We start from the raw sequence: 26,642 nt of genomic DNA, 5'->3' as shown, positions 1-26,642 counted from the left end.
TCTCCAAGCAAGGAAAGTTTTAATCACAAGAATTAAAACTTCCTAATTTGTTTCCGGAAATTTTTAAAATAAAAATTTCTCTATTAATTTTCCCTTCATGGTTGGTTATAAAAGGAAACTTTTATAAATTAAAATCTCTCTATTAAAATATGTGGATGATTTCCAAAAAGGAAAGTTATCTTTAAAATTAAAATCTTCCTCTCAATCTACAAATAAGAAAGATATCAAATCTTTTCTTAATCTTTTGTAGAAACTATAATAGGAAAGATTTAATTTTAAAACTCTCTTTTAAAATCATGAACATGGTTTCATAAAAGGAAAGTTTTATCAAAAATTAAATCTTCCTTTCAATCAACAAATAAGGAAAGATATCAAATTTTTTTCTTAATCTTTTGTAGAAAACTATAAAAGGAAAGATTTAAATTTTAAACTCTCATTTAAAACCATGAGAATGGTTTCATAAAAGGAAAGTTTTATCAAAAATTAAAATCTTCCTTTTAACTACAAATAAGGAAAGTTACAAATATTTCTCTTAATCTTTTGTAGAAAGTTATAAAAGGAAAGATTTAAATTTTAAACTCTCTTTTAAAACCATGCCTTCCACATAAGAAAGATTTAAAAAATAAAATCCTTTCTAATTTAATGTGGCCGACCACACCAACACTACAAGAAAAAAGTCAAACAACAACGGTTTTTCACCGTTGTCGTAGGCCATTTTGAACTGTTGTTAAAGGCCGTGTTGTTAAAAGGGGTGGCAAAAGACAACAGTTTTTAACCGTTGTCTTTAAAGGGAAAGACAACATTTTTTACAACGGTGAAAAACTGTTGTCTTTTCCTTCAAAGACAACAGTTTTTCACCGTTGTCTTTGAGCGTCTACCTTTAATAATAGGGTCTTCAACAACAGTTTTAAACTATCTACGACAACGGTGAAAAACCGTTGTCTTTTTTAGTAAAAAAATAAAAAAAAATTAATACACAATTTTCCAATATTATAAATCATTCAAAATACTAAATTTCAAAATAAAATTTAATATACAATTTTCTAACATTCAAAAATAATATTTATAACATTCTGAAGAAATTTCATAAGCAACCAACAAAATTTCATAAGCAACCAACAAAATGATAACATTTTTAAAACAAAGGTAGAACAATATAACACAAGATTTTCTACTTAGATGTCGGTGAAGAGAAGGGATTGCAGCTCCTAGTGCTCCTTAATTTGTTAAAGTCTCTTCATTTTTTTAGCTTGTCGGCATTCTTCCCAATACTCTTGAGGACACCTAAAAAAAGCAGAATGAAATTATACAATCCTGTGCACAAGAACTATGTAATTCTAAGTGGTGGATCATGTCTGCCACAAGTTCGCCACTAATTTTTTTGACCATTATGCACAGATTGTAGACAAGCATGAAAATAAGCAGAACCATAAATATAAGCGAATAAAGGATACCTTTCAATCTTTGAAATCTTCTTTTCTGGTTGGCCCGTCTCCTTTTCCTCTCTTCTTTGGTTAACTCTGCCTCTTTTTTGATGTTTCCTTTTCCATGAAAAATCTCCTCAGGGGCAAGCATAGCCGCATCTGAGACGGCCAATGGAGCAACCTGCAAAACCATTGTATTTCAGTGACTCGAAACTGTTTTTACCATAAACTAAAAGACAACTCCAAAAGATATTTTTACCTCTTCCATTGCTAGAGCAGGTACATTGACTTTGTATAGACATATCCTCAATAACCTACATCATAACTTATGGTCAATCAAGAAATAAATACTAAAATATGAAGTCACAAGAATATGAAGTCACAAGGAATACAGAATATGAAGTCACAAGACTGAAATACTAACTAAGATCAATAAGTTGTCAAATTTTGTATCAATGATGGATTCCTTCTGAATTGAGCATTAAGCTTCATTCCAAACAAAAAGAGAAAAAGAATGACTGTACAATAGGTATTACCTTCTTAATAGAGAGAATTAAATTGTGGATGAATCTAGGTGCAGTGCAGTTGATTCCAATAGCAACGACTTTGTTGCATGAATCAGCCAGAGAAACACATTCAGCCATGTTGATACAGTCTGATCTGGATGTTGTTTTATTGTTGACACTGATTTAAGTTTGTATCAGATATTTAACTCAGATTAATTACTAATCTAGGTTGACTAGGTTGACCTGATTGAGAAAGTCCTAACTGGGATGTTAGGCAGTTGGAAAGTCCTGGTGAGTGAAGCCAGGCAGATTGGAAATCCTGGTGAGTGAAGCCAGGTGAAAACCCTAGTGAGTGAAGCTAGGTGCAAGTCCTGGTGAGTGAAGCCAGGCAAGGGAAAATCCAGATGGATCAAGGGTGATCGGACATCTGGTGTTGAAAAGTCCAAGAAGGAAACTTGGCATGCGAAGTCAGAGAGGGCTCGGTAGCTCGTTCTCTAGGACCAGATGAAGTCGGAGAGGGCTAGGGAGCTCGTTTCTCCGGACTAGGTCAGAGAGGGCTCGACCCGGACTGAGTCAAGAAGCTGGATCGGTCGGCAGACCGATCCAGTGAAACCTTGGACACCTGATCGGTCTGACGACCGATCAGGAATCGATCAGTGGCTACTGATCGATTACTGATCGGTCTGCAGACCGATCAGAAATCGATCAGTAGCCTACTGTGATTTTACTGATCGGTCTGGAGACCGATCAGGAGGGCTTACAGCGCTGGGAAGAGCGACATCTGATCGGTCTCGGGACCGATCAGATTAGTGCCTGATCGGTCCGCAGACCGATCAGAAGCTGTGCGCAGCGACATCTGATCGGTCTGGAGACCGATCAGATTAGTTCCTGATCGGTCGCCAGACCGATCAGCGATGATCCAGAAAGCGTGGATCGGTCTGCTGACCGACCCACGGTATTGATTGTTCTGCATGCACTTTTTCTCCTTGCCGTATTTGTTTTCACCCGTCTGTTTTTAACCATTTGCTGTGAGTCTTTTTAGCTTGCAGGTCGCAGGTCACACTCTCATGGTTGAATTCAAATTAAGCTTCATTAAGAGAAGAAGACAAGTGCTCTTTTCACTGTGATTTGCTGCAACAGATGCATTTGAGGCATCAACGTTCACTGGCGAATCTGATTGCGATTGGGCTGCGCTCAGTTTGACCTCTACTTATTGGTTCGTATCCAGAGATGCCAGTGATGACTGTGATTTCATTGGTGTGAGTTCAGAGAACCAGGTAAGGAGAAAGAGGGATTGGCTGCAGCACTGATTCGTGCAGTCTGACCATGATCGGGAACAGGGCTTCAGAAGCAGTAAAAACAGCGAGAGGAAAGAAGAACACAACAACAAGAAAGCTGAAAGAAAAGTCTGTTGGGTGTGAAAACTTCTTGAGCTCTCGGGTGAACTGCGATCTCTGTTTTCCTTCACTGATCCTCGCGTGGTTGTAAGCATTTTTCATTCTTCTCTGCCACCGAGCTTCTGTAAGTCTTGTGCTTTAACTTAGATATTTCTTGAGACTTTGTGGGAAGGTTACTCCACCTAGAAGGAGGATCTTTAGCCGGAATTCTTCCGGGGTGCGATCTACCGAAGATCAAGGAGTCGTCCACCTTACGGACACGCCGAGAAGTAGGGGAAAGTTATCCCTGAACCTCGTAAATCTGTGTATCAGTGTTTGTGTGCTGGTTTTCGTTTTGTTTTAGTTTGCTTATTCCGCTGCGCTAACTAGTTTCTGTGTAGAACTCTCTGCTTAAGTTTTTAAAGAGGCTATTCACCCCCCCCTCTAGCCATCTAAGATCCCAACAAGTGGTATCAGAGCAAGGGGCTCTTTGATTCGGATTAACACCCAAAAGAGCAAACAAGGATGACTATGAAGGAAGGCTTTAGCACAAATCGACCACCCTACTTTGAAGGAGCAGATTTTCAATATTGGAAGGGCCGCATGGAGTATTACCTCAAGACCGACATTGCCATGTGGTTCTCAGTCAAGGAAGGCTTCACACCACCAAAGGATGAAGAAGGTAAGGAACTCGATTCGTCAAGGTGGTCTACCGAACAACTCCGCAAAGCACAAGCCGATGCCAAGGCTATGGTCACCTTGCAATGTGGAATCGCCAAGGACCAACTCGTCAAGGTAGGTCCGTTCTCGAGTGCAAGAGACCTATGGAACAAACTCATCGAGCTCCAAGAGGGAACTCGAGATTCTCGGATTGCCAAGAGGGACCTATTCTTGAATCAACTCCAAAATCTAACCATGAAGGACAATGAAACGGTAAGTGAACTTCATGGGAGATTCAAGGAGATCATCAACGGTCTACACTATGTGGACGAACGAGTGGAGAATCACGATCTAGTAAGGTACGCTCTTAAATCTTTTCCTAGGAATGCCTTGTGGTCATCTATGGTAGATGCCTACAAGGTATCCAAGGATCTTTCCATTGTTAAACTAGATGAATTTTTCTGTGAGATGGAACTTCATGAGCTTGCTAACAAAGGTCAAAAAGAGAAGGGTATTTCTTTATTTGCAGGACCAAAGAGCAAGGATGGAAGAAGGAAGAAGGAAAAGAAGAAGGAAAAGGAGATTTCCTCATCCACCTCTTCCTCCGAATCCGATGATGAAAGTGGATCATCATCAAGTGAGATGGCGAACTTCGTAAGAAGGATTATGAGAAGAAGCCGAAGATACAAAGGAAAAGGTAAAACAAATGATCAAAATTTTGATAAATCTAATGTTATATGTTATGAGTGTAGCAAGAAAGGACACATTCGGAGCGAGTGTCCGAAATTAAAGAGGAAGGAGGAACGAGCCAAAAAGAAGGAGGAAAGAGCCAAGAAGAAGAAGGCTCTCAAGGCCACTTGGGATGAGTCCTCATCAAGCTCATCGGAGGAAGAAGAGAAGATGGAAAAGAGCACACGACAATTAGCACTCATGGCAAGGGAGGTTTCGGACTCCGGAAGTGAGGGAGATTCGAGCGACGCTTCGACCGCGGCTTCATCATCGTCGGATGATGAAGAGGTAACCTCTTCTCATATAGAAAAGTGTTATAAGACTATCACTCACTTATCTACATTGCTTAAAAAGTCAAAAACAAAAAATAAATTGTTAAAAGAAGAAGTAAAAACCTTAAGGACCCTTAGGGAAGATGAGGTCGATGACCTACATCTAGAAGTCCTTGAGGATGAGAACAAGGCATTAAAGGGTGAGGTTGAGAAACTCAAGAAAATGCTTGAGAAGTTCTCAACTAGCTCTAAGACTCTAGACATGATTCTAAATGCCCAAAGGGCAGTCTACAACAAGGCCGGGCTAGGGTATCAACCCAAGGAGTCGAGTTTCATTTCTCTAATGTCTAGAACTCAAAATAGTAGATCACATGTTTCTAGGGCTCATGGAACTAGGAAAGGTATGACCAAGGCATGGATTCCTAGGTCTTTCGTTGTAGAAGCATTAGGTCCCAAGATTTGGGTACCTAAAACCTCTATCTTCCGTGTCTTGTAGGCATTGGTCGAGGGGGAGCATCTATCAACTTGGTTTGTTGATAGTGGATGCTCCAAGCACATGACTGGGGACAAATCACTATTTACAACCATTCAAAACAAAAGTAGAGGTAATGTGTCTTTTGGTAATAATGGTAGCCTTAAGGTTGTAGGAGTTGGAGACATTCATATATCCGAATGTTTCCATATCAAGAATGTCCTTCTAGTCAAGGGGATGACTTTTAATCTCCTAAGTGTCAGTCAATTGTGTGATACGAGTTACACAATTAAATTTCATTCAAGTCAATGTTTGGTTAAACACATTGACACACTTGACACAGTACTAGTAGGCACAAGGGTTGATAATATTTATCAAGTATCGTTTAAAAGTGCTACTAATGCTTTGATTAAGTGTTTCATGTCGAAAGAAGAAGAGTCTTGGCTATGGCATAGAAGGTTGGCACATGTAAACATGAAGAACATCCGGAAGTTGGCCAACCAAGGATTAGTGCGAGACTTACCCAGCATCAAGTACCACAAGACCAAACTATGTGATGCATGTCAAAAGGGTAAGCAAACAAAAGTTGTTCATAAAGGTAAAAGCACTGTAAGTACATCTACTGCTTTAGATTTATTGCACATGGACCTATTTGATTGTAGTAGTGTAATATCATTGAATGGAAGTAGATATTGCTTGGTAATCGTTGATGATTTTACTAGATACACATGGACTTTCTTTTTGAAACATAAGGACCAAACTATAGATATTTTTATTTCCTTTTGTAGAAGAACTGAAAATGAAAAATCGACAACAATTAAAACCATTAGAAGTGATCATGGTGGGGAATTTCAAAATCATAGGTTTTTAGAGTTTTGTCAAGAGAAGGGATATAGGCATGAGTTCTCTACTCCAAGGACCCCACAGCAAAATGGGGTTGTGGAGAGAAAGAACCGAGTCTTACAAGAGGCTGCACGAAGCATGCTCAATGAGTACTCACTACCGAGCTACTTATGGGCTGAAGCTGTGAATACAGCTTGCTATGTGCAAAATCGAGTTTTAATACATAGGTTTTTAGGAAAGACTCCCCATGAACTTTGGTTTGGGAAACCACCTACAATTAAACATCTTAGGGTGTTTGGTTGTAAGGTGTTTATCTTGAACACCAAGGATCATCTTGGGAAGTTCACGGCTAAGGCTGATCAAGGGATACTGGTCGGGTACTCTCTTACCAGCAAAGCCTATCGAGTCTACAACAATAGGACTAAATTGATTGAAGAGTCCTCTGATGTAACTTTTGAAGAAATCCCTAACTTAAATGATCAACCAAGGAATGTAGGAGAAATTCAATTTGAACTTAGAAATCTAAGTTTGAATGATCAAAATGAAGAACGAGTCGAAGTTGACTCTGATGTTGATGAGCAAAGGCAACAAAGAACTCAATCTGATCCTTTGCCTGATATTGAGTCCTTGCCTGTGCCGAGTGAGACCACTCATGAGGCACCGCCAACACCAAGGCAGTCTAGGTTAGCCACTAGTCATCCCCAAGACCAAATTGTGGGAGATATCCAACAAGGGGTTAGGACTAGGTCATTCTTTAGAAATGAGTCTAATGAAGTCGCATTGATTTCAGAGATTGAACCAAAAATAGTTGATGAGGCATTGCACGATCCTGATTGGATCTTAGCTATGCAAGATGAGTTAGGTCAATTTGAAAGGAGCCAAGTGTGGGACTTAGTTCCTAGACCTAAGAAGACCACCATTGTTGGAACTAAATGGGTCTTCAAAAATAAGTTAAATCAAAAGGGAGAAGTTGTAAGAAACAAGGCAAGACTTGTAGCCAAGGGCTATAGTCAAGTCGAAGGTCTCGATTATGATGAGACTTATGCTCCCGTGGCTCGATTAGAGTCCATTCGTTTGATGCTAGCTTTTGTTGCACATAGAGGTTTCAAGCTCTATCAAATGGACGTTAAATCAACCTTCTTAAACGGATTCATCAAAGAAGAGGTCTATGTTGAACAACCATCGGGGTTTGTGAATACCGAAGTTCCAAACCACGTGTACAAGCTCAAGAAAGCTCTTTATGGGCTTAAACAAGCACCTCGAGCTTGGTACGAAAGGCTGTCAACTTATTTACTAGAGAAGGGATTTGTAAGAGGTCAAATAGACCCAACACTATTTCTACGTAGAGATGGTGAAAACATTTTTGTAGCCCAAGTATATGTCGATGACATAATTTATGGCTCAAATAACAAGGGCTATTTGAATGAATTCATTTCTCACATGGAAAGTGAGTTTGAAATGAGTCTAGTAGGAGAGTTGACATTCTTCCTCGGACTTGAAATCAAACAAACTCGAGATGGAATTTATGTCCATCAGACAAAATACACTCAAGAGATGCTTAGAAAATTCAATATGAGTGACTCTAAGGAAGTGTCCACTCCAATGGCGACAAACACTCGCCTTGACAATGATGAGAGTGGAAAATCAATTGATCTAACGCAATATAGAAGCATGATTGGTAGTCTTCTATATCTCACAGCTAGTCGACCAGACATACTTTTTGCTGTGGGCATGTGCGCTAGATATCAAGTCTGTGCCAAGGAATCTCATTTAATTGCAGTTAAGAGAATATTGAGATACCTTAAGGGCACAATTCGAGTAGGTCTATGGTACCCTCGTACAGAGTCTTTTGACTTGATAGGCTATACCGATTCCGATTATGCTGGGTGCAAATTGGATCGGAAAAGCACTAGTGGGGGTTGCCAATTCTTAGGTTCATCTTTAGTTAGTTGGTCAAGTCGGAAGCAACATTGTGTTGCTCTCTCCACGACCGAGGCCGAATATATTGCCATGGGAGAGAGTGTATCACAGTTGTTGTGGATGATACACACCCTAGAGGATTATGGACTTTCTTATAAGGGTGTACAAGTGCTATGTGACAACATTAGCACGATCAACCTAACTAAAAATCCAGTCCATCATTCGAGGACCAAACACATTGAAGTGCGTCATCACTTCATAAGAGATCACGTAGCTAGGGGAGACATTGCACTCACATATGTTGAGTCAAAGTCAAACCTAGCTGATATTTTCACCAAACCCCTTCCGGAGAATGAATTTAGTCATTTAAGGAGGGAGTTGGGAATGTGTTTGGCTCCTTAGGTCATTAGAACTTCACCATGATCAATAAGGACTATTAAAATGACAAGAGTAATTGGGACAATAATTTGGGCAACTTGGGAACATCTCACACAAACTATAAGGTTTAACAAAATATTTTTGTTTGCTAGAAATGGGGTGAGATGCTAGGAACAACCAAATTATTCAAAATGTATCATGCATCTCTTGAATAATTTGGTTGAAGAGACATTAATTGAGTATGAGGAACACTATTACATAATTCATGTGTAATTGGTTCCTAGATCTTACTCATATATTCCAACCAAGGAATCTTGGTTGGACTTTTGCCTAGAAATTATCTAATTATGGTTGATGGTTGATGTGTTGATTGGTATTGTTGTTTGGTTCATTTCATGACTTTGATTGATAAAACGATAGGTTGTTAAAGGAAATAATAGCAACTTGGATATATTTTGACAAACTTGAAACTAAACATAACAAGGATCAAAAATTTCAGCTTTCATGCCTTGATTGAAAAATTAGGACAAGTTGTTTATATTTTGACAAATTTGAACCTGATCATAGAGATGAGTTTAGCAAAAATATGTTTTGAACTTCTAAGGACCAAGAAGACAGAACTCCATATGGTTGGAGTTAGTGTGAGGTTTTGTTTGATAAGAGTCTGAAACTTTTGGATTATGAACAAGTTCAGGCCATAAGAAATCATATTTCGAATATATTAGTGTTTGGTGATTCCTAAGTTCTAGGGTATGTCTTAGGGAAGTTATGAATTTTTGAGTTCCGGATTCTTCAGACTTCATGGCTCAGTATTTCAGTTACTGAAATTACTGAAATCGGGTCATCAGACACTGATCGGTCCACAGACCGATCAGGAAAGTCTGGATCGGTCTGTCGACCGATCCAGAACGAAGCCAAACTCTCTGTTTGGTATCTGATCGGTCCAGTGACCGATCAACGCACGAAGAAAGCCCCCTGATCGGTCCGGGCACCGATCAGGATGATCCCTGATCGGTCCACTGACCGATCAGGTGTCGCCGATTCACTCGGGTGAATCTGATCGTTCAGGATTTCTCCTGATCGAACAGCCGTCCGATCAGGGAATAGATCGATCCCTGTCTTTAACTCCTCCCGGCTCCCTCCTTTCCCATTACCTACGAAGCCCTAGCCAACTCTCTTTTCCCCCGTTTCTTCTTCCCCTTGATCGCCGAACCCTAGACGACTCCCTCCTGCCTCAGCATTTCTTTTTTTCTCCGAAAACCAGAGAAATGGCTCCAAGGTAACTTCATCAGCTCTATTTCTCGTTAGTACTTCATTTGTTTCATTTCTCATTGATTCAGTGATTTGGGGTGGTGCTCGGGTTGTGCTCCTTTGCTTCATCTGTGTCATGTTCCTAACCCCTTAGGAAGAAACCAGTAGGTGAGGGTACTTCCAAGTCCAAAGATAAATCCAAGTCCAAAGAAACCTCCCGACCTCAACCGTCCAGTTCGGGAAGATTTCCCAACCAACAGTTTGAACAATCCTTTAAGGAAAGGACCTTCAAGTTGCTCCCATGTAGATCAGTCGATAAAAAATACATGAATGAGTTTTGTCCAGCGATTACGGAGACCATAGCCTACTATAAACTTGATTCCTTGGTATATTTAGAGAGGGATATCAACCTTGACCTAGTTTCTGAATTATATAACAACCTTCATCAGACTATTGATGGTAGTTATAGATCAAGAGTGGCTAAGCAAACCGTTGATTTCAGCTTAATTGCTTTCTTTGGTTATTTAGGCTTTCGTATGTGTTCGGGGACGATGTTCTCATTCTATCCTGCTTTGCCTGAACCCGTGCCTCATCCTCTTGATGTCTCATCTGACTCGATTTATGAGTACTTCTTTGGACATCCGAGACCGGATGGATTAGATGAGTTAGATGTCGATTTTCCTACATTTGCAGCCCTTGGCCTTTCTGCTACTGATTACATTCTTTTCAAAATTGTCACAAACTGTCTTCTACCTATTACTTCTAAACCATTGGCAGAGATTCGACCGTATCATTGTCTGATGCTTTATGGGTTGCGTAGGCGTCTTGACTTTGATATCATGTCAAGTGTCTATAATTCTATCATATCCCATAGCGAGCCAAGCGGTTACACCATCTATATGCCTTATGGGCATGTAATCACTGATTGGCTTGAGACCCTGGGTATTGACGTCTCTAGGGGGAGGATAGTAAAGATGGTTAGGCAGGATTGTCGACTTGGGAAACGTGCATTTTCCAACTCTGGAATCTTAGGACAGGCTGGGGCGGTTAGGTGGAAGGATGGGAGGGCACTAGGTGAGTTACCTTGACGACAGGTTGCTGCTGCTGCTGCATATGGCGAGGCGGATCCAGATCTGCGCTGGCAGATTGCTGAGTTGGAGAGCCGATTTGATCGCCACGAGGAGATGATGGCTGCTGAGTTCGATGGGCTACGCGTCCGGATTGACCAGCGCTACGATGATTTGCGCAGTCAGCAGCTGGTGACCCATCAGATGATTATGGACTGGATGGCCAGATATCCACCTCCGCAGGATTTCCCGGGCTATCCATCTTCGAGCATCGGCTTGCCACCTCAGGGATCCTTTCCTCCCGCTGATATTGCTGATGCTCCTCATGATGAGGAGGCTGACTGAGACACACTGTTCTATGATATCATATTGATTGTATGTTTTGGATTATGGTTGCTAGATACTTATGTCTGACCTGGTTGTATGCTACTTCCTGTTACGCTACTCATTCTTCTTTATATATTTGCTGTTCTTTTCTTGGTTGTTACTATACTCTTCATATGTCTTTTATTTCTTTATTCATTTACTGTCCTAAAATACACTTAGAAGGAACTCTAGGGGGATTAAGCAGAGGACAGTATGGATTAAGGGGGAGCTCTTTAAGTTATCTTACCTTGTTCGCTCCTTTTCGGTGTTTGACAAAGGGGGAGAAGATAACTAAGTTTAGTAATGAATGAAAGGTTGATTTAAGGGGAGAGGATGACTTTGAGTCTTTTTGAATCCTCTTACCCAATTCGCACCTATTCGACTAAGTTAAGTGATGAATTGACTTCATCAAGTCAATATGAAAAAGGGGGAGAAGATAACTAAGGTATATCCGTCTTAGGGGGAGGATCCTGATTTCCCTAAAATTATGGGTATATGAGCATTTCTGATCTAAACTTAAATCGTGTTGTCAAACAACAAAAAGGGGGAGATTGTTGATACAGTCTGACCTGGATGTTGTTTTGCTGTTGACACTGATTTAAGTTTGTATCAAATATTTAACTCAGATTAATTACTAAACTAGGTTGACTAGGTTGACCTGATTGAGAAAGTCCTAACTGGAATGTTAGGCAGTTGGAAAGTCCTGGTGAGTGAAGCCAGACAGATTGGAAATCCTGGTGAGTGAATCCAGGTGAAAACCCTAGTGAGTGGAGCTAGGTGCAAGTCCTGGTGAGTGAAGCCAGGCAAGGGAAAATCCAGATGGATCAAGGGTGATCGGACATCTGGTGTTGAAAAGTCCAAGAAGGAAACTTGGCATGCGAAGTCAGAGAGGGCTCGGTAGCTCGTTCTCTAGGACCAGATGAAGTCGGAGAGGGCTAGGGAGCTCGTTTCTCCGGACTAGGTCAGAGAGGGCTCGACCCGGACTGAGTCAAGAAGCTGGATCGGTCGGCAGACCGATCCAGTGAAACCTTGGACACCTGATCGGTCGGCACTGAGCGATTACTGATCGGTCTGCAGACCGATCAGAAATCGATCAATAGTCTACTGTGATTTTACTGATCGGTCTGGAGACCGATCAGGAGGCTGTAACCCTTGGGAAGAGCGACATCTGATCGGTCTCGGGACCGATCAGATTAGTGCCTGATTGGTCCGCAGACCGATCAGAAGCTGTGCGCAGCGACATATGATCGGTCTGGAGACCGATCAGATTAGTTCCTGATCGGTCGCCAGACCGATCAGTGATGATCCAGAAAGCGTGGATCGGTCTGCTGACCGACCCACGGTATTGATTGTTCTGCATGCACTTTTTCTCCTTGCCGTATTTGTTTTCACCCGTCTATTTTTAACCATCTGCTGTGAGTCTTTTTAGCTTGCAGGTCGCAGGTCACACTCTCATGGTTGAATTCAAATTAAGCTTCATTAAGAGAAGAAGACAAGTGCTCTTTTCACTGTGATTTGCTGCAACATGCATTTGAGGCATCAACGTTCACTGGCGAATCTGATTGCGATTGGGCTGCGCTCAGTTTGACCTCTACTTATTGGTTCGTATCCAGAGACGCCAGTGATGACTGTGATTGCATTGGTGTGAGTTCAGAGAACCAGGTAAGGAGAAAGAGGGATTGGCTGCAGCACTGATTCGTGCAGTCTGACCATGATCGGGAACAGGGCTTCAGAAGCAGTAAAAACAGCGAGAGGAAAGAAGAACACAACAACAAGAAAGCTGAAAGAAAAGTCTGTTGGGTGTGAAAACTTCTTGAGCTCTCGGGTGAACTGCGATCTCTGTTTTCCTTCACTGATCCTCGCGTGGTTGTAAGCATTTTTCATTCTTCTCTGCCACCGAGCTTCTGTAAGTCTTGTGCTTTAACTTAGATATTTCTTGAGACTTTGTGGGAAGGTTACTCCACCTAGAAGGAGGATCTTTAGCCGGAATTCTTCCGGGGTGCGATCTACCGAAGATCAAGGAGTCGTCCACCTTATGGACACGCCGAGGAGTAGGGGCAAGTTATCCCCGAACCTCGTAAATCTGTGTATCAGTGTTTGTGTGCTGGTTTTCGTTTTGTTTTAGTTTGCTTATTCCGCTGCGCTAACTAGTTTCTGTGTAGAACTCTCTGCTTAAGTTTTTAAAGAGGCTATTCACCCCCCCTCTAGCCATCTAAGATCCCAACAAGCCATAGAATCTCCACTAACAACATTGATCCCATCCTTCGAAGTGAAAGAAAACCAAGCTGGAATTTTTGTGTCACACTCCAAAAGAAGTTCAACATATGCCTATAAAAGAAGTCATAATTAGGATCCACTAAAAGGAACATCTTGAGCAAAATAGGAATCTCAAGTCTAGGGTTCCACTAAAATCAAGCTTCTTAATATTTGCAGTAGATTCTTGTAACAAACTCTGTTCTGAATTTCTGTTTTAGCTAAATCCTATCCAAAGCCTCAACTATTTGTGCCATTTTACTCTTTGGTATTGAGTACCCCAAGTACCTAAATGTGCAACGAAGGAAGAGCAGGAACCATTGCTTAGCTCTACAAATACATCAAAAGGTACTTGAGCTTCAAGTTTATTTGGAATTGTTTCAAAAGCAATTATATCAGCTCCAGCTTCAGAAAGAACCTCAAGCCTTCTCCTGTGAAAATCTTTGACGATTTCCACAGTAATTTCTTGGCCATAGTTTCCACTACAAACAGAACAATCACATGATCATCTAATGAAGACCTCCATATCATACTGTAGTCCCGAGCAGCATTAACAAGATGCACCTGTACTCAAAACCATCTGCTAGATATGCTCCATAGCTTCCTATTGATGCAGCAACCAACACAGGACGCTGCTTCAGGTTGATTGCGCCCTCACTGAATCCATAGCTTCCTATTGATGCAGTAACCAATAGCAGGAGGAGGGGGCACGATTTTTACCGTAGCCTTCGAGGTTCTATAAAATTCACAACTCGCTATAGCATATTTATAAATTATAGAAGCATAATGAAACGATCCTAAAAAACCCAAGATACTACAAAATACACTACAGAGGTAGTGGCACTGTTCCGAAAAGCAACGACCTGTCTCTTTGCCCTCCCGCTTAAAATGCTTGGGGGGAGTAAGAGTTGTCAGCAAGAACGCGCAAGTTATGATTCTGACAAAGTAGATGTCAGCTTAGCTCTAGATCAATATAAATGAAGAAAACAGACAGTACAAAGAAGTAACAAAATCTTCCTCTTTTCAAAGAAAGAGCATAATGCAACCAGAACAATACCAAACAAGCATACCTATGAAGAAAGTGGCTAATCTTTTGAGACGACTGCACAATATATAACGTGTTGACCCTTATCCTCCACTTGGATCCTTCCACACTTCACAGCATTTACCTATCCAAAGTAAGCAAGGTTCACACCTCACCATGAAAAATCATAATTTATAGCAATAGAAGAACAAACGCTTCCTCATCAACAACACTGATAGGGCTTCACAAAATTTAGTCACGAACCCTAACTAATAGTCAAAAAAGAGAAGGAAACTCATTCTGCTTGTCATCATCAGAAATCCACCGCATGTATAAGAACAAGAAGACAAAAAAAACATTTTTTTGTAAAATACATAATAGTCATAAGGGCGCCTTTGAACTCCTCCGCAAAGAGATTCACAATTGTCTTGCCGGCCCACCTGTTCTTAACCTATATTGACTCAAGCGTTAGCTCAAACTTGCGTGAAGCATCAAAATGAAAGAATCGAGTGAAGAAAAGGATACAGGTCTATTTTGTTTACGTGCTCGTCGTCCCCCTCATCATCGAGATGAACCGAAAAAAATATCCAGCATCCATCACTATCTGAAAACAAAGACAGTTTTTTAAGTCATAAAAACTGTAATGGAAGAAGAATGATGGTACAAAAGTGCAAGTTAATCACAAAAAGGGCAAGATAAACTAGCAGATTGCATATCTGTTAATAATAACACTTCTATTCTTGATGAGCAAAGAATTCATCTAACAGTATACTCACATCCGCACAATACAGGACGCCCAAATGCTAATTATTAACAGATCAGCAATCAAGATCAATTGTTTAGGCAATCGGAGGATAGCATCAAAATTCATCTATCTTTTACCCTAAATCTACGTTCATCAGAAGGAGTCACTGAAAACAACCAAATGGGATCACCCTCCATGAAATCCAGAACATGATTCAAATCAACATGAAAGAAAACTGAAGTATTTGTGGCTCATCAAACAAAATCCGACTACCTTAAAGCCAAACGAAGCATGGGGTTGGATCGCTTCTGTCTCAGGCGTGCCCTTTTAGGAAGGCAGGGTCGCCGGGGGGGGGCACCGAGGAGGGCGGACTGCTGCATCTCCAGATCGTTGATCTGCTGCTCTCAGTCCATCTCGATGATGAGGGGGACGACGAGCACGAGGAAAAAAAAAGGAGAAGGGGCAACAGGTTTAGGGCTTGGAGAGGAAGGAGGAAAAAAAAACGTGAAGTAGGTGAAGAGATCATAGGTTGGACGAAAATCCTTAGGGATCGAGAAGGTAAAGGGGGGAATGCGACGGCAAAAAATTTCGAGGAGAGGGAAAGAAAAAACGCGGCGGTAAAAAATGACGAAGGAAAAAAACGGCGAAGGAAAAAAAATAAGGGTATTCAACAACACTTAATAGACAACGATTTTCAAAAACCGTTGTCATAATCCTAAAAAAAACGCACATAGACAACAATTTTCAAAAACTGTTGTCATAGCATTTAAAAACTGTTGTCGTAGACCCAAAAAAACATAAATAGACAACGGTTTTTAAAAACCGTTGTCGTAAGAAAAAAAACTACTAAAAGACAACAGTTTTTATTAAAACCGTTGTTAAAAGGTAAAAAGACAACAGTTTAGCATAAAACCGTTGTCGTTTGAGTGTTGTTGAATGAACATTTTCTTGTAGTGCAAGCTTGGATTCAAGCTAGGGATGGCCACACAACTTGGCTCATCCTATTTGCTTGGCCGACCCAAACTTAGGTTCCAAGCTTACTTGGCCGACCACCTTAGGATGGGTATAAAGGTGAGTATAGGTGGGTATAATACTTTATAAATAAGAGGCTATGATAGGGACCGAGAGGAGGAATTGGTTTTGGTCTCCCGATGAAATTAAGCTTCCCGTGTTCGCTCCGAACACCCAACTTAATTTCATCAATAATAATTCATTCCACTAAAGAATTATTATTGAACTACCGCATCAATTCCAAATTACATTTTGGGCTCCTTCTTATCATGAGTGTATTAATCTCCCTGTGTTTAAGATGTCGGATGCCCACTAATTAATTGAGCTACTGACAACTCACTTTAATTAATATCTTAGTCCAAGAGTAGTACCACTCAATATTATTGTCGTGTCGGACTAAGTCCACCTGTAGGTAGGGATGTAAACGAGCCGAACCGAGCTAAACAGTATTCGGCTCGAGCTCGGCTCGTTTAAGTTATATTCGGGCTCGAGCTCGGTTCGAGCTTGAATCGAGCTTTTATCACAAGGCTTGAGCTCGGCTCGTTTTAGAATTATCAAGCTCGCGAACAGTTCGAGCTCGGCTCTGTTAGGGTGTATACTAAAAGCCTAGCTTTTGGTATAAACATTTATCTAGTAATAAGAATCACATTGGTCAAATGTCTACATTTATGATAAATGTAGTTGTTCAATTAATTTATATTGTAGATAACATGGTGTGTGGTGTCACACACAGAGGATCATGTTATCAGTACCTTATAAATTATAAACAGTAGCTCACGACCAAAATGGAAAGGAACAAACCATTAGAAGGTCGTAGTGTAATTAGGTATCAGTTTATCTTGACTGTATAATTACACTAGTACACTTAGAGTGTATTGAGTAGGACCATTTGAGGTCGTTTCTTTTATACTGATTTTATAAAGAAACAAAGACTTCAGTTATTATGGAAGTGTGTGCTCTTAATCCTAATATAATAACAGGCACATATATTTGATATTTATTTCTTTAATTTATCAATGGGTGAGATTTAGTTCGATGAATCAATAAGCCCGATAAGTTGGGAAATGGTATCACTTATAGTGTGTGTTGTTGATTATAGAAGGAAACTGTGTCCTAGAGATACTAGGTTGATAATGTCCTCAAGAGGAGCTCATAAGGATTGTCATGTTAAACCCTGTAGGTGGACCTAGTCCGACATGATGATAAGGTTGAGTGGTACTACTCTTGGACTAAGATATTAATTAAATGAGTTGTCAGTAACTCACTTAATTAGTGGACATTCGATATCTTAAACACAGGGAGACTAACACACTCATGATAAGAAGGAGCCCAAAATGTAATTTGGGATTGGTGCGGTAGTTCAATAATAGTTCTTTAGTGGAATGAATTATTATTGATGGAATTAAGTTGTGTGTTCGGGGCGAACACGGGAAGCTTAATTTCATCGGGAGACCAAAACCAATTCCTCCTCTCGGTCCCTATCGTAGCCTCTAGTATATAGAGATTTATATCCACCGCATACCCACCTTCTTACCCATCCAATGGGACCGGCCAAGCTAGCTTGGAACCCAAGCTAGGGCCGGCCAAGTCCAAGTGGATGAGCCATGTAGGTGGCCGGCCAAAGCTTGGGTTCCAAGCTTAGGTGGCCGGCCACTAGAATATTAAAAAGGATTTTTATTAAAATTATTTCTTATGTGGATATCATGATTTTAAAAGAGAGTTTAAAAATTAAAAATTTCCTTTTATAACTTTCTACAAAAGATTAAGAGAAGAGATTAATCTCTTTCCTTATTTGTAGATTAAAAGGATGGTTTTAATTTTTGGTAAAAACTTTCCTTATTTGTAAATCATCTACATGTTTAAAAGAGAGTTTAAAATTTGAAATCTTTCCTTATTTGTTGATTAAAGGAGGATTTTAAATTTTAAGAAAACTTTCAATTTTAATCATGTTCATGATTTAAAAGAGAGTTTAAAATTAAATATTCTCTTTTATAAGTTTCTACAAAAGATTAAGAAAAGATTTGATATCTTTCCTTATTTGTAGATTAAAAGATATTTTAATTTTTAGAGATAACTTTCTTTTTATCCACATGTTTAAAAGAAATATTTTAATTTCCTTTTTATTAACCACCATGAAGGGAAAAATTATTTGAGAAATTTTTATAAATTTCCGAAAGCAAATTAGGAAGTTTTAATTCTTGTGTGAATTAAAATTTCCTTGATTTGTGGAATGGTGTGGCCGGCCATTGTATTTGTAAAAAGGAAATTATTTTTAATTAAATAAAATTTTCTTTTTCATGGTAAAATAATTAAGGAAGTTTTTAATTAAATTTCCTTATTTGCCAATACCAAGGATTATAAAAGAGGGGGTAGAGAAGGCTTCATGGTGAACAACTCTATTATTCTTCTCCTCTCTTTTCCTCCTTGGTGGCCGACCCTAGCTTCTTTCTCTTCTCTTCTTCTTGTGGCCGGCGGCAATCCCTCTTGGAGCTCTTGATGGTGGCCGGTTCTAGCTAGGAGAAGAAAGAGAGAAAGGAGGTTTTGTTTCTTGCATCCCTTGGAGCTTGGTGGTGGTGGCCGGACCTCTACTTCTCTTGGAGAATTTTGGTGGCCGAAACCTAGAAGGAAGAAGAAGGTGTTTGGTGGTTCTCATCTCGGAAGATCGTTGCCCACACAATGTTCGAGGTTAGAAGAGGAATACGGTAGAAGATCAAGAGGTCTTTCTAGAAGGTATAACTAGCATTTTTTCTTTCCGCATCATACTAGTTATTTTTGAAAATAATACCAAATACAAGAGGCTTACGATTCTAGAATTTCGAATATGTTTTTCGATGTTGTATTTTTTTTTTCTTTTCCTTGTGATTTGATTGTTCTTTTCGGTTAACCTAAAGTTATTTTAGGAAATTAAATATTACCTTTCTATAAAAGGTTTTGTCTAGTCGGTGGTGGTTGCTCCCATATCCAAGAAGGTCATGTGCCTCGCCACGTCAGTACTGGGAACCAATTATGGAAATTAATATTTAGTGCAATTAATAACTTAAGGTGATTTGGGTCGAACGTGTTAAGTTCCGCAGGAGACCCAAGTCAAAACCTAAAAGAACGAATAGATTAAGTTTTGGATCAAACGTGTTAAGTTCCGCAGGCGATCCAAAATTTAATTTAAAAGAACACATGGTAGCTAGGAAAAGGTTCAGACCTTTGTACAAAATTTTTGTACAGTGGAACCTCTAGGTTTTCCGAGTAGCAACCAACAGGCTCGTTATTGGCTCGATTATCAAAGTTAACGAGCCTAACTCGTTAAGCGAGCTCGGGCTTTTTTTCGGGCTCATTTAGAGCTCGTTTTAGAGCTCATTTAGAGCTCGTTTTAGAGCTCATTTTTTGGCTCATTTTAAAGCTCATTTTAATGCTCGTTTTAGAGCTCGTTTTTTTTGGCTCGGTTTAAGGCTCATTTTTTTGGCTCACGAGCCTATAAATGAACATGTTCACGAGCTCACTAGCCGAATATCCTTAAGCTCGAGCTCGGCTCGATAAAGCTGTCGAGCTCGAAATCGAGCTCGAGCTTGGTTCGTTAAGATAAATGAATGAACTCGAACGATCTTTTTACCGAATCGAGCTCCGAATAGCTCGCGAACTGTTTGGTTCATTTACATCCCTACCTGCAGGGTTTTACATGACAATCCTTATGAACTCCTCTTAGGGGCATCATCAACCTAGATTACTAGGACACAGTTTCCTTCTATAATCAACAACATACACTATAAGTAATATCATTTCCCAACTTATCGGGCCTATTGATTTATCGAGCAAATCTCACCCTTTGATAAGTCAAAGGAATAAATACTAAAAATATGTGCTTGTTATTATATTAGGATTAAGAGCACACACTTCCATAATAACTAAGGTCATGTTCTTTTATTAAGTCAGTATAAAAAGAACTTACCTTAAATGGTCTTACTCAATACACTCTGAGTGTACTAGTGTAATTTATCAGTCAAGATAAACTAATACCTAATTACACTACGACTATTCCAATGGTTTGTTCCTTTCCATCTCAGTCGTGAGCTGCTGTTTATGATTTATAAGGAATTGATAACATTATCTTTTGTGTGTGACACCACACATCATGTTATCTACAATATAAATTAATTGAACAACTACACTTAACATAAATATAGGTAATTGACCAATGTAATTCTTTATTTCTAAATGAATGTTTTATACAAAAACCTAGGCTTTTAGTATACACTCTAACATCAAGATGTTTCCATGCAGGGGTATCACAAGGATGACACATAATTCCTCTTTCATGCTCATGTTCATGATGTCACGTCATGTGACAAACTGTAGCGCCAGATGCATATAAGCATTGAAGTCTAGCAGTTAAAAGAAAGTAATACATCACTTTCCAAGCAATATTTTTCTTCTTCTTCCCTGGTATGCGAGTACGATGCTTATAACGAGGGTGAGTACAAATTTTGCATTCACTCAGTTCGCTGTCTTCATTCCAAAAGATCATGCAATTGTTTATACAACAATCAATCTTCTCTACAGACAAATCTAAACCTCTAACCAATTTCTTTGTACTGTAAAAACTATCAATCATTATGTTGTCAGCAAGGAGCAACTCTGACATCAATTGATATATGTCATCATAACATCTTTCTAAAAATGATGTTCTACTTTCATATCCAATAACCTTACACTAGCTAATAATTACAAATGACCAGAGGGAATGCCTTCCCACACTTCTCTCTCACTTGCCTTTAACATTTCATATAGTTGTGATATTCAGGTGTTGGTATTTCGTTGATATTGGAATAATCAACTGCAGCATTCATTGCATCGTGAACCATTGATTGCATTCCAATATCATAAGTTGATGATTCAAGCGCAGTAAAAATTGTACCAGATGAAGAACCACCAGAAGGCCCAATTGGTTCATACAAATAAGACTCTCCGTAACAGTACCAATTGTAGTAATTTGACACAAAACCATTTCTATATATATGTACTTTCACGATATCCTCATCACGGAAAGCTCTATTTTGACATTTTTTAAGATTGCACGGACACCGTAACTCGACACCATTCATACATTCTGAATGACTCTTAGCAAAATTCATAAATTGTTCTACTTCAGCAATAAAATCATCTCTAATAAATTCTTGTTTTAATCAATTATACATCCATGCTTTGTTCATAGATATTTTCACCTAATGGCAATACAATTTAAAATACTATTAAACTTGTATAATTTAATTTAACATTAAATAAAATAATCAAACATAATATAGTGTGAGTAGTTTCCATTTAACAACATAATAGGTTCACTTTCTATTGAACATTGAACTTAGTGAATTAAAACAAACCTAGATTGTTTTTCCATATATTAAACATGTAGTATCTACCAACAATAAAATCACCATATATATATCATGTTATATATCAAAATACTAATTTAACCTATATATAAATTCAACCATATAAATTATACCTGAATATGTGTAGTCCAACCGGAGAAGAGCAGCAAATGTAGTATACTGTAAAAGAAATAAAATTTAGAGAAAAGTAATAAAAAGATATGACATGCTAAGATAAATTCAAAAGGAACAAGTCGATGGCCGCCCAACCTATGTACTAGGAGCCGACAAAGAAGCCAACCATGTGTTGCTGGCTGCTATTGGCGCCATAACACCTGCTAGCCGCGTGCTGGCGGCTGCCGCAACCGCAGTCACAGTCGCATGCTAGCGGCTACCACAGCCGCATCCGCGTGTTGGCAGCTGCCGAGCCGCGTGCTAGCGACTACCGCAGCCTCGGACTGGCGACCGACACAATCGCCAATCGCTAGTTAGCGCCCGCCACAGCGCCGAATGGTAGCGGCCGGCACAACCGCTAGCCGCGTGCTGGCGGCCAGCACAACCGCCAACCGTGTGCTAGTAGCCGACACAGCCGCCAGGCGAGTGCGATGTCGGTCGCCAATCACTGCCGACGTCGGGAGGAGCAGGAAATAGAGAGGGAGAAAGTGGGGACGTACCGAATCATCGGAGATCTGGATCAGAGGAGACGCTCGGAGATCGGGATGGTAGTGGAGAAGTGCAGCGCGCATGTGAAAGGGAAAAGGGTCGAGTGCCCTAAAAATCGGGTTTACCGAAGGAATGTAGTTTCTGTCGGTAAACACTGATGGAATTTAGTTTTCATCAGTGTTTACCGACAGAATATTTATCCGTCGGTGTTTCCCAATGGATTTTTTTGAGTCTATCGGTAAACACTGACGGAATTTAGTTTCCGTCAGTAAGCTATAATTGTACCGACGGAATTGAGTTTCCGTCGATGAATACCGATGAATTTTTTTTTCCATCAGTATTACTGATTTTTCTTGTAGTGCTTGCTTCACCTCGCTGAGCACCCTCCTTCCTTTTTGAAAAAGATTTATCCAAGGTTAAGGGTGGACCAAGGAGCACCTTAGCGTGGTCCTTCTAACACTCAAGATAGACTCGAAAAAGAGAACAAAGTAGTAGAATGAAGAACAACAGTCAAAATGGGGATGTTATGATGAATTGGGCATACCTTTTCCATTAGAGCCATTAACCTATTTATAGAGAAAGAGAACAAAATGCATTCCTTCTATCTTTGTGGCCTCCTTGCATTCATGTGACCTCATTATTTCAGGCTGTGGCATCATTTCTAGGGATGACAGTTTAACTCCAGCCCCTCATAACTATTGTAATCGGCGCCTCTTTGCTTTACCTTCATTTGTAACTAACACCTTTTCCTACACCTGTAACCATCGCTTGTTGATGGAGCCTGCCCTTAACATCTATTCCATAACCGATGCACCTCCCTTTGTTGAACTCGGTCGTCCCGCATTTATCAGTTGTCCAATAGGTTCATCCTAATGATTCAGACTTAACTTTATCGAACTTGTCCAAAAAGCCTAAAATACTACCAAATCCTTTATGAATGTTGTCGAGCTCTTGATGAGTATTACTGAACTCTTAATGAGTATTATCGAGCTTCCCCTGGTCTGACTTGTTCAAAACATAATTTTGGGATTCTAACTAACTCAAATCTTCGTTGACCGAGATAGAGGTGTACCATGTGGAACCCATATTGACCAAGTGAAGAAGATATTACTTGGAGTCTAGGTTACCTAAGTTAAGGTACGCCATGCAAGATGCTTAAGGGCATCTCCAATGGTTAAAACTCTAAATGAGTTTTTTTCAAGATCCCAATATGCCACATCAACAATATGAAAGCTCATTGAAATATCTTGAATGGTTAAAGCTCTAAATGAGCTTTCTTATGATCCATGTCATAACATGAGTTGCATGGCTTCATGCATATTACATCAAATTTAACACAAAAGAACAGGTTTGTATTTTCACTACTACTCTTAAAATACAAACCTCAAACCTCACCTCCATAATGGTTTAAGAATTTTTATTCAACTTTTTTGATTTTACAAACTTCTCATAAACCTTGCATTGGAGATGTCCTAACTCACCTCCCTATCTGCATCTATTAACCGTAAGTTTTTCAAAGATCATAAACATGATTTTTTAATAGTAAGGAGGTAAGTTTTTTTTTTTTATCGTTTTTTTAGGACAAGAGATTAAGGGAGACAAGTTAAGCTTCTTTGAATTAAATATTTTGTACACATACACATTGTGCTTTTCATCCTGCTTTAGAGCCATAACATTTAAATGTTGAAATTAATAAGGTTTACCCTTCAACAATGCTATTAACAATTAATATTTATGGTTTCATCATTGATGATGAAAATTGTGAGACTATAATAGCCGAAAATCAATTGAAATGTATATATTACTAATCAAGAAGTTTGGGCTTTTTCAGCTCTACACAATCTCTTAGTTTAAAATGGAAAATAATGTTAAATGATAAAAATATATTATCTTTATTGATATTCTAATTGATATTCATAAAAATATAATCTTTTTTTTTCATTAATATTCATGAAAAAATGAATGAAAGTTTATGGCCTTATAGATGTGAGAGAAATTATGCATGATGATTACATTAACATGTTAAAGATAGAATTGAGGTCATGACGGTGAGCAGAATATATATTATTCTGGGGCATAAAGTTACAGAGGGATTAAGAAGAAATAAGAGAGAAATAACAAAATAAGAAGTAGCTCAAGATAAATTAAAAAAAAAAACCTTCTTGAGAAAATAAGAGCAGGAAATAAAGAACAAAATAGATTTAGCCATAACGTTTAAGCGAAACCAATTGATTCAATATCAAAATAACTTGCCCTCAAACATCATCTAAGCATAGGTTTATATAGCTCTCAAAATCCTAAAAAAAATCTAAATAGAAAAATAACCAACTAGACTTATTCCCAAAGATTTAGAATAAATTAAATATCAAGACTCAGTTCCTATGATTTAGGACAAAAATTAAATATAAAAATAAACTAAACTTAATTAACGGATAACTATTTAAAAAAAATCTAATTTTGAATTCTCTCCTGCATCAGTTACCTGGAGTTGAAGAGAACTCGTCCTCGAGTTTAGGGTGGGTGTATCCGACTCTAGAGCACAATGACTTAGGTGTTTTACATTAAAAGCATCAGAATATTTTAAATAGCTAGGAAGTTGCAACCTATAGGCATTGCCATTAATCTTTTCTAGTATCTCGCAAGGTCTAATCTTTCGATCTTTGAGCTTGTTGTATTCACCAACAGGGAAACGGTCACGAGTTAATACGGCCCAAACCATATCACCAATGTCAAAAAAACCTGACGTCGATGTTGATCTGCCCTGATCTTGTATTGGGTGTTACTTTCTTGAATAGTTTGCTTAACCTACTCATGAATAACTCGAAGATGCTCGGTCATCTCCTCAGCCTTGGGGTTAGTTGTACGGGACGTGAAATAGGGACTAAATCCAGTACCCCAGATGGGTTCCGTCCATAAACAACTTCGAAAGGACTCAAACCAGTGGTCCTGTTCTTTAACCTATTGTATGTGAATTCTACTTGAAGTAAAACTAGATCTCATTGCTTCAGTCTGGTTCCTATGAGACATTTCAGAAGATTTCCCAAGCTCCGATTCACTATCTCGGTCTGACCATCTGTCTGAGGGTGATAGACGCTGCTGAAGTTTAGCTTTGTTCCTAGCTTTTCCTATAAAGTCTTCCAAAATTGACTGACAAATTTAGTATCATGATCCGAAGTAATAGTTTGAGGAATACCGTGTAAATGTACAATCTCTTTGAAGAAGAGGGTGGTAATCCAAACAGTATCTATGGTTTTTCTGCACGCCACAAAGTGAGCCATCTTGGAGAATCGGTCCACCACAACTAGAATAAAGTCAGAATTGGTGAGGGTTCCCTTAGATTGCTGACAAACAAAGCAATGATCCACAAAATGAGCTACGTCACTAGTTAACTTGGTCTAATAGAAGTCGGAAGAGATAAGGGATAATGTCTTGTCTCGGCCAAAGTGTCCTTCGTTATGCAATTCACTGATAATGTGCTACCTTAAGGAACAGTCTGGAATGCACAATCGTAGTCCATGAAATAGATAACCATTGTGTAAAATAAAGTTGTTGCGAAGTCCATTTGTTACCTTCTGAAATATCTTGCCAAAGGAGGGATCATCAACATACATATCTGAGAAAGATCCAAAGTCGGTAACCTTAATATTCATGGTAGTAAGTAGGGAAGAGACTACACAAGGGATCATACTTCACGAGTATAACCTTGTCTCAATAGCTCCACAACTTGTCGTTTTAGTTTTTCAGCATCCTTAGGGCTAACACGGTATGTCGGCCAGTTAGGTAAGATAGACCTCGAAACGAGGTCAATCTAGTGTTGAATGTCTCTCCTAGAGGAAAGTCCCGAAGGAAGGTCTTCAGCCATCAAATTAGCAAAGTCGGATAGGAGTTGTTGCACCTCAGCTGGTAGATCCAAGTCTAGGTCTATTTTATCACTTTTGTAAGGAAGCAAAGTATAGACCATGTCTTCGTGCTTCATCTTGTTTAAAATTTTGGACATAGAAAGTAGTGTAGAGTTATTGTTGGTGCGGGAAGCATCCGACGATCGAACCTGAGTTTTGATAATGGCAAAGGATTCAAAGTTAAGATGTGTGGTGATCTAACGGTCTGAATGAGATTGCAGGAAAGTTCTAAGTGTACTTAGGCAAAAGCCCTAACTGTGGTTAGGCAAGGTAAAAACCCTAGGGGGTGGTAACCCTAGGTCATAGGGGTGGTAACTCTATGCAGAAAGTCTTGGTGGGTCGAGTGTTTCAGGCAAAAGTCCTAGGGGGGGGGGGGGGGGGTAACCCTAGGTGGAAAGTCCTGGTGTCGCGAACCAAGTGAAA

General features: G+C 39.4%; 1 protein-coding gene across 1 annotated transcript; it reads right to left on the bottom strand.

The window, feature by feature from the left end:
- Nucleotides 1-1,912: 1,912 nt before the first annotated feature.
- On the bottom strand, nt 1,913-25,970 carry LOC122008314 (homocysteine S-methyltransferase 2-like). Its single transcript, XM_042564018.1, has 6 exons — nt 25,890-25,970; nt 25,514-25,661; nt 14,082-14,190; nt 13,870-13,999; nt 13,497-13,592; nt 1,913-2,068 (listed from the first exon to the last, which is right to left on the bottom strand). Exons 1-6 carry the CDS (start codon nt 25,968-25,970, stop codon nt 1,913-1,915), a joined length of 720 nt encoding a protein of 239 aa, XP_042419952.1.
- Between the last annotated feature and the right edge of the window lie 672 nt (nt 25,971-26,642).

This window comes from Zingiber officinale, chromosome 1A, assembly GCF_018446385.1.
Source record: "Zingiber officinale cultivar Zhangliang chromosome 1A, Zo_v1.1, whole genome shotgun sequence".
NCBI lineage: Eukaryota > Viridiplantae > Streptophyta > Magnoliopsida > Zingiberales > Zingiberaceae > Zingiber > Zingiber officinale.
This window is presented reverse-complemented; position numbering and strand designations above follow the sequence as displayed.

Excerpts from the sequence above, each read along its gene's own strand:
- LOC122008314 (XM_042564018.1), bottom strand. The coding sequence starts at position 25,970 with ATGAATATTAAGGTTACCGACTTTGGATCTTTCTCAGATATGTATGTT. Across the intron at positions 25,662-25,889 it reads TTGGCAAGATATTTCAGAAG|CAATCTAAGGGAACCCTCAC; the intron begins GTAACAAATGGA and ends TTTGTTTGTCAG. Across the intron at positions 14,000-14,081 it reads GCAGATGGTTTTGAGTACAG|TGGAAACTATGGCCAAGAAA; the intron begins GTGCATCTTGTT and ends TTCTGTTTGTAG.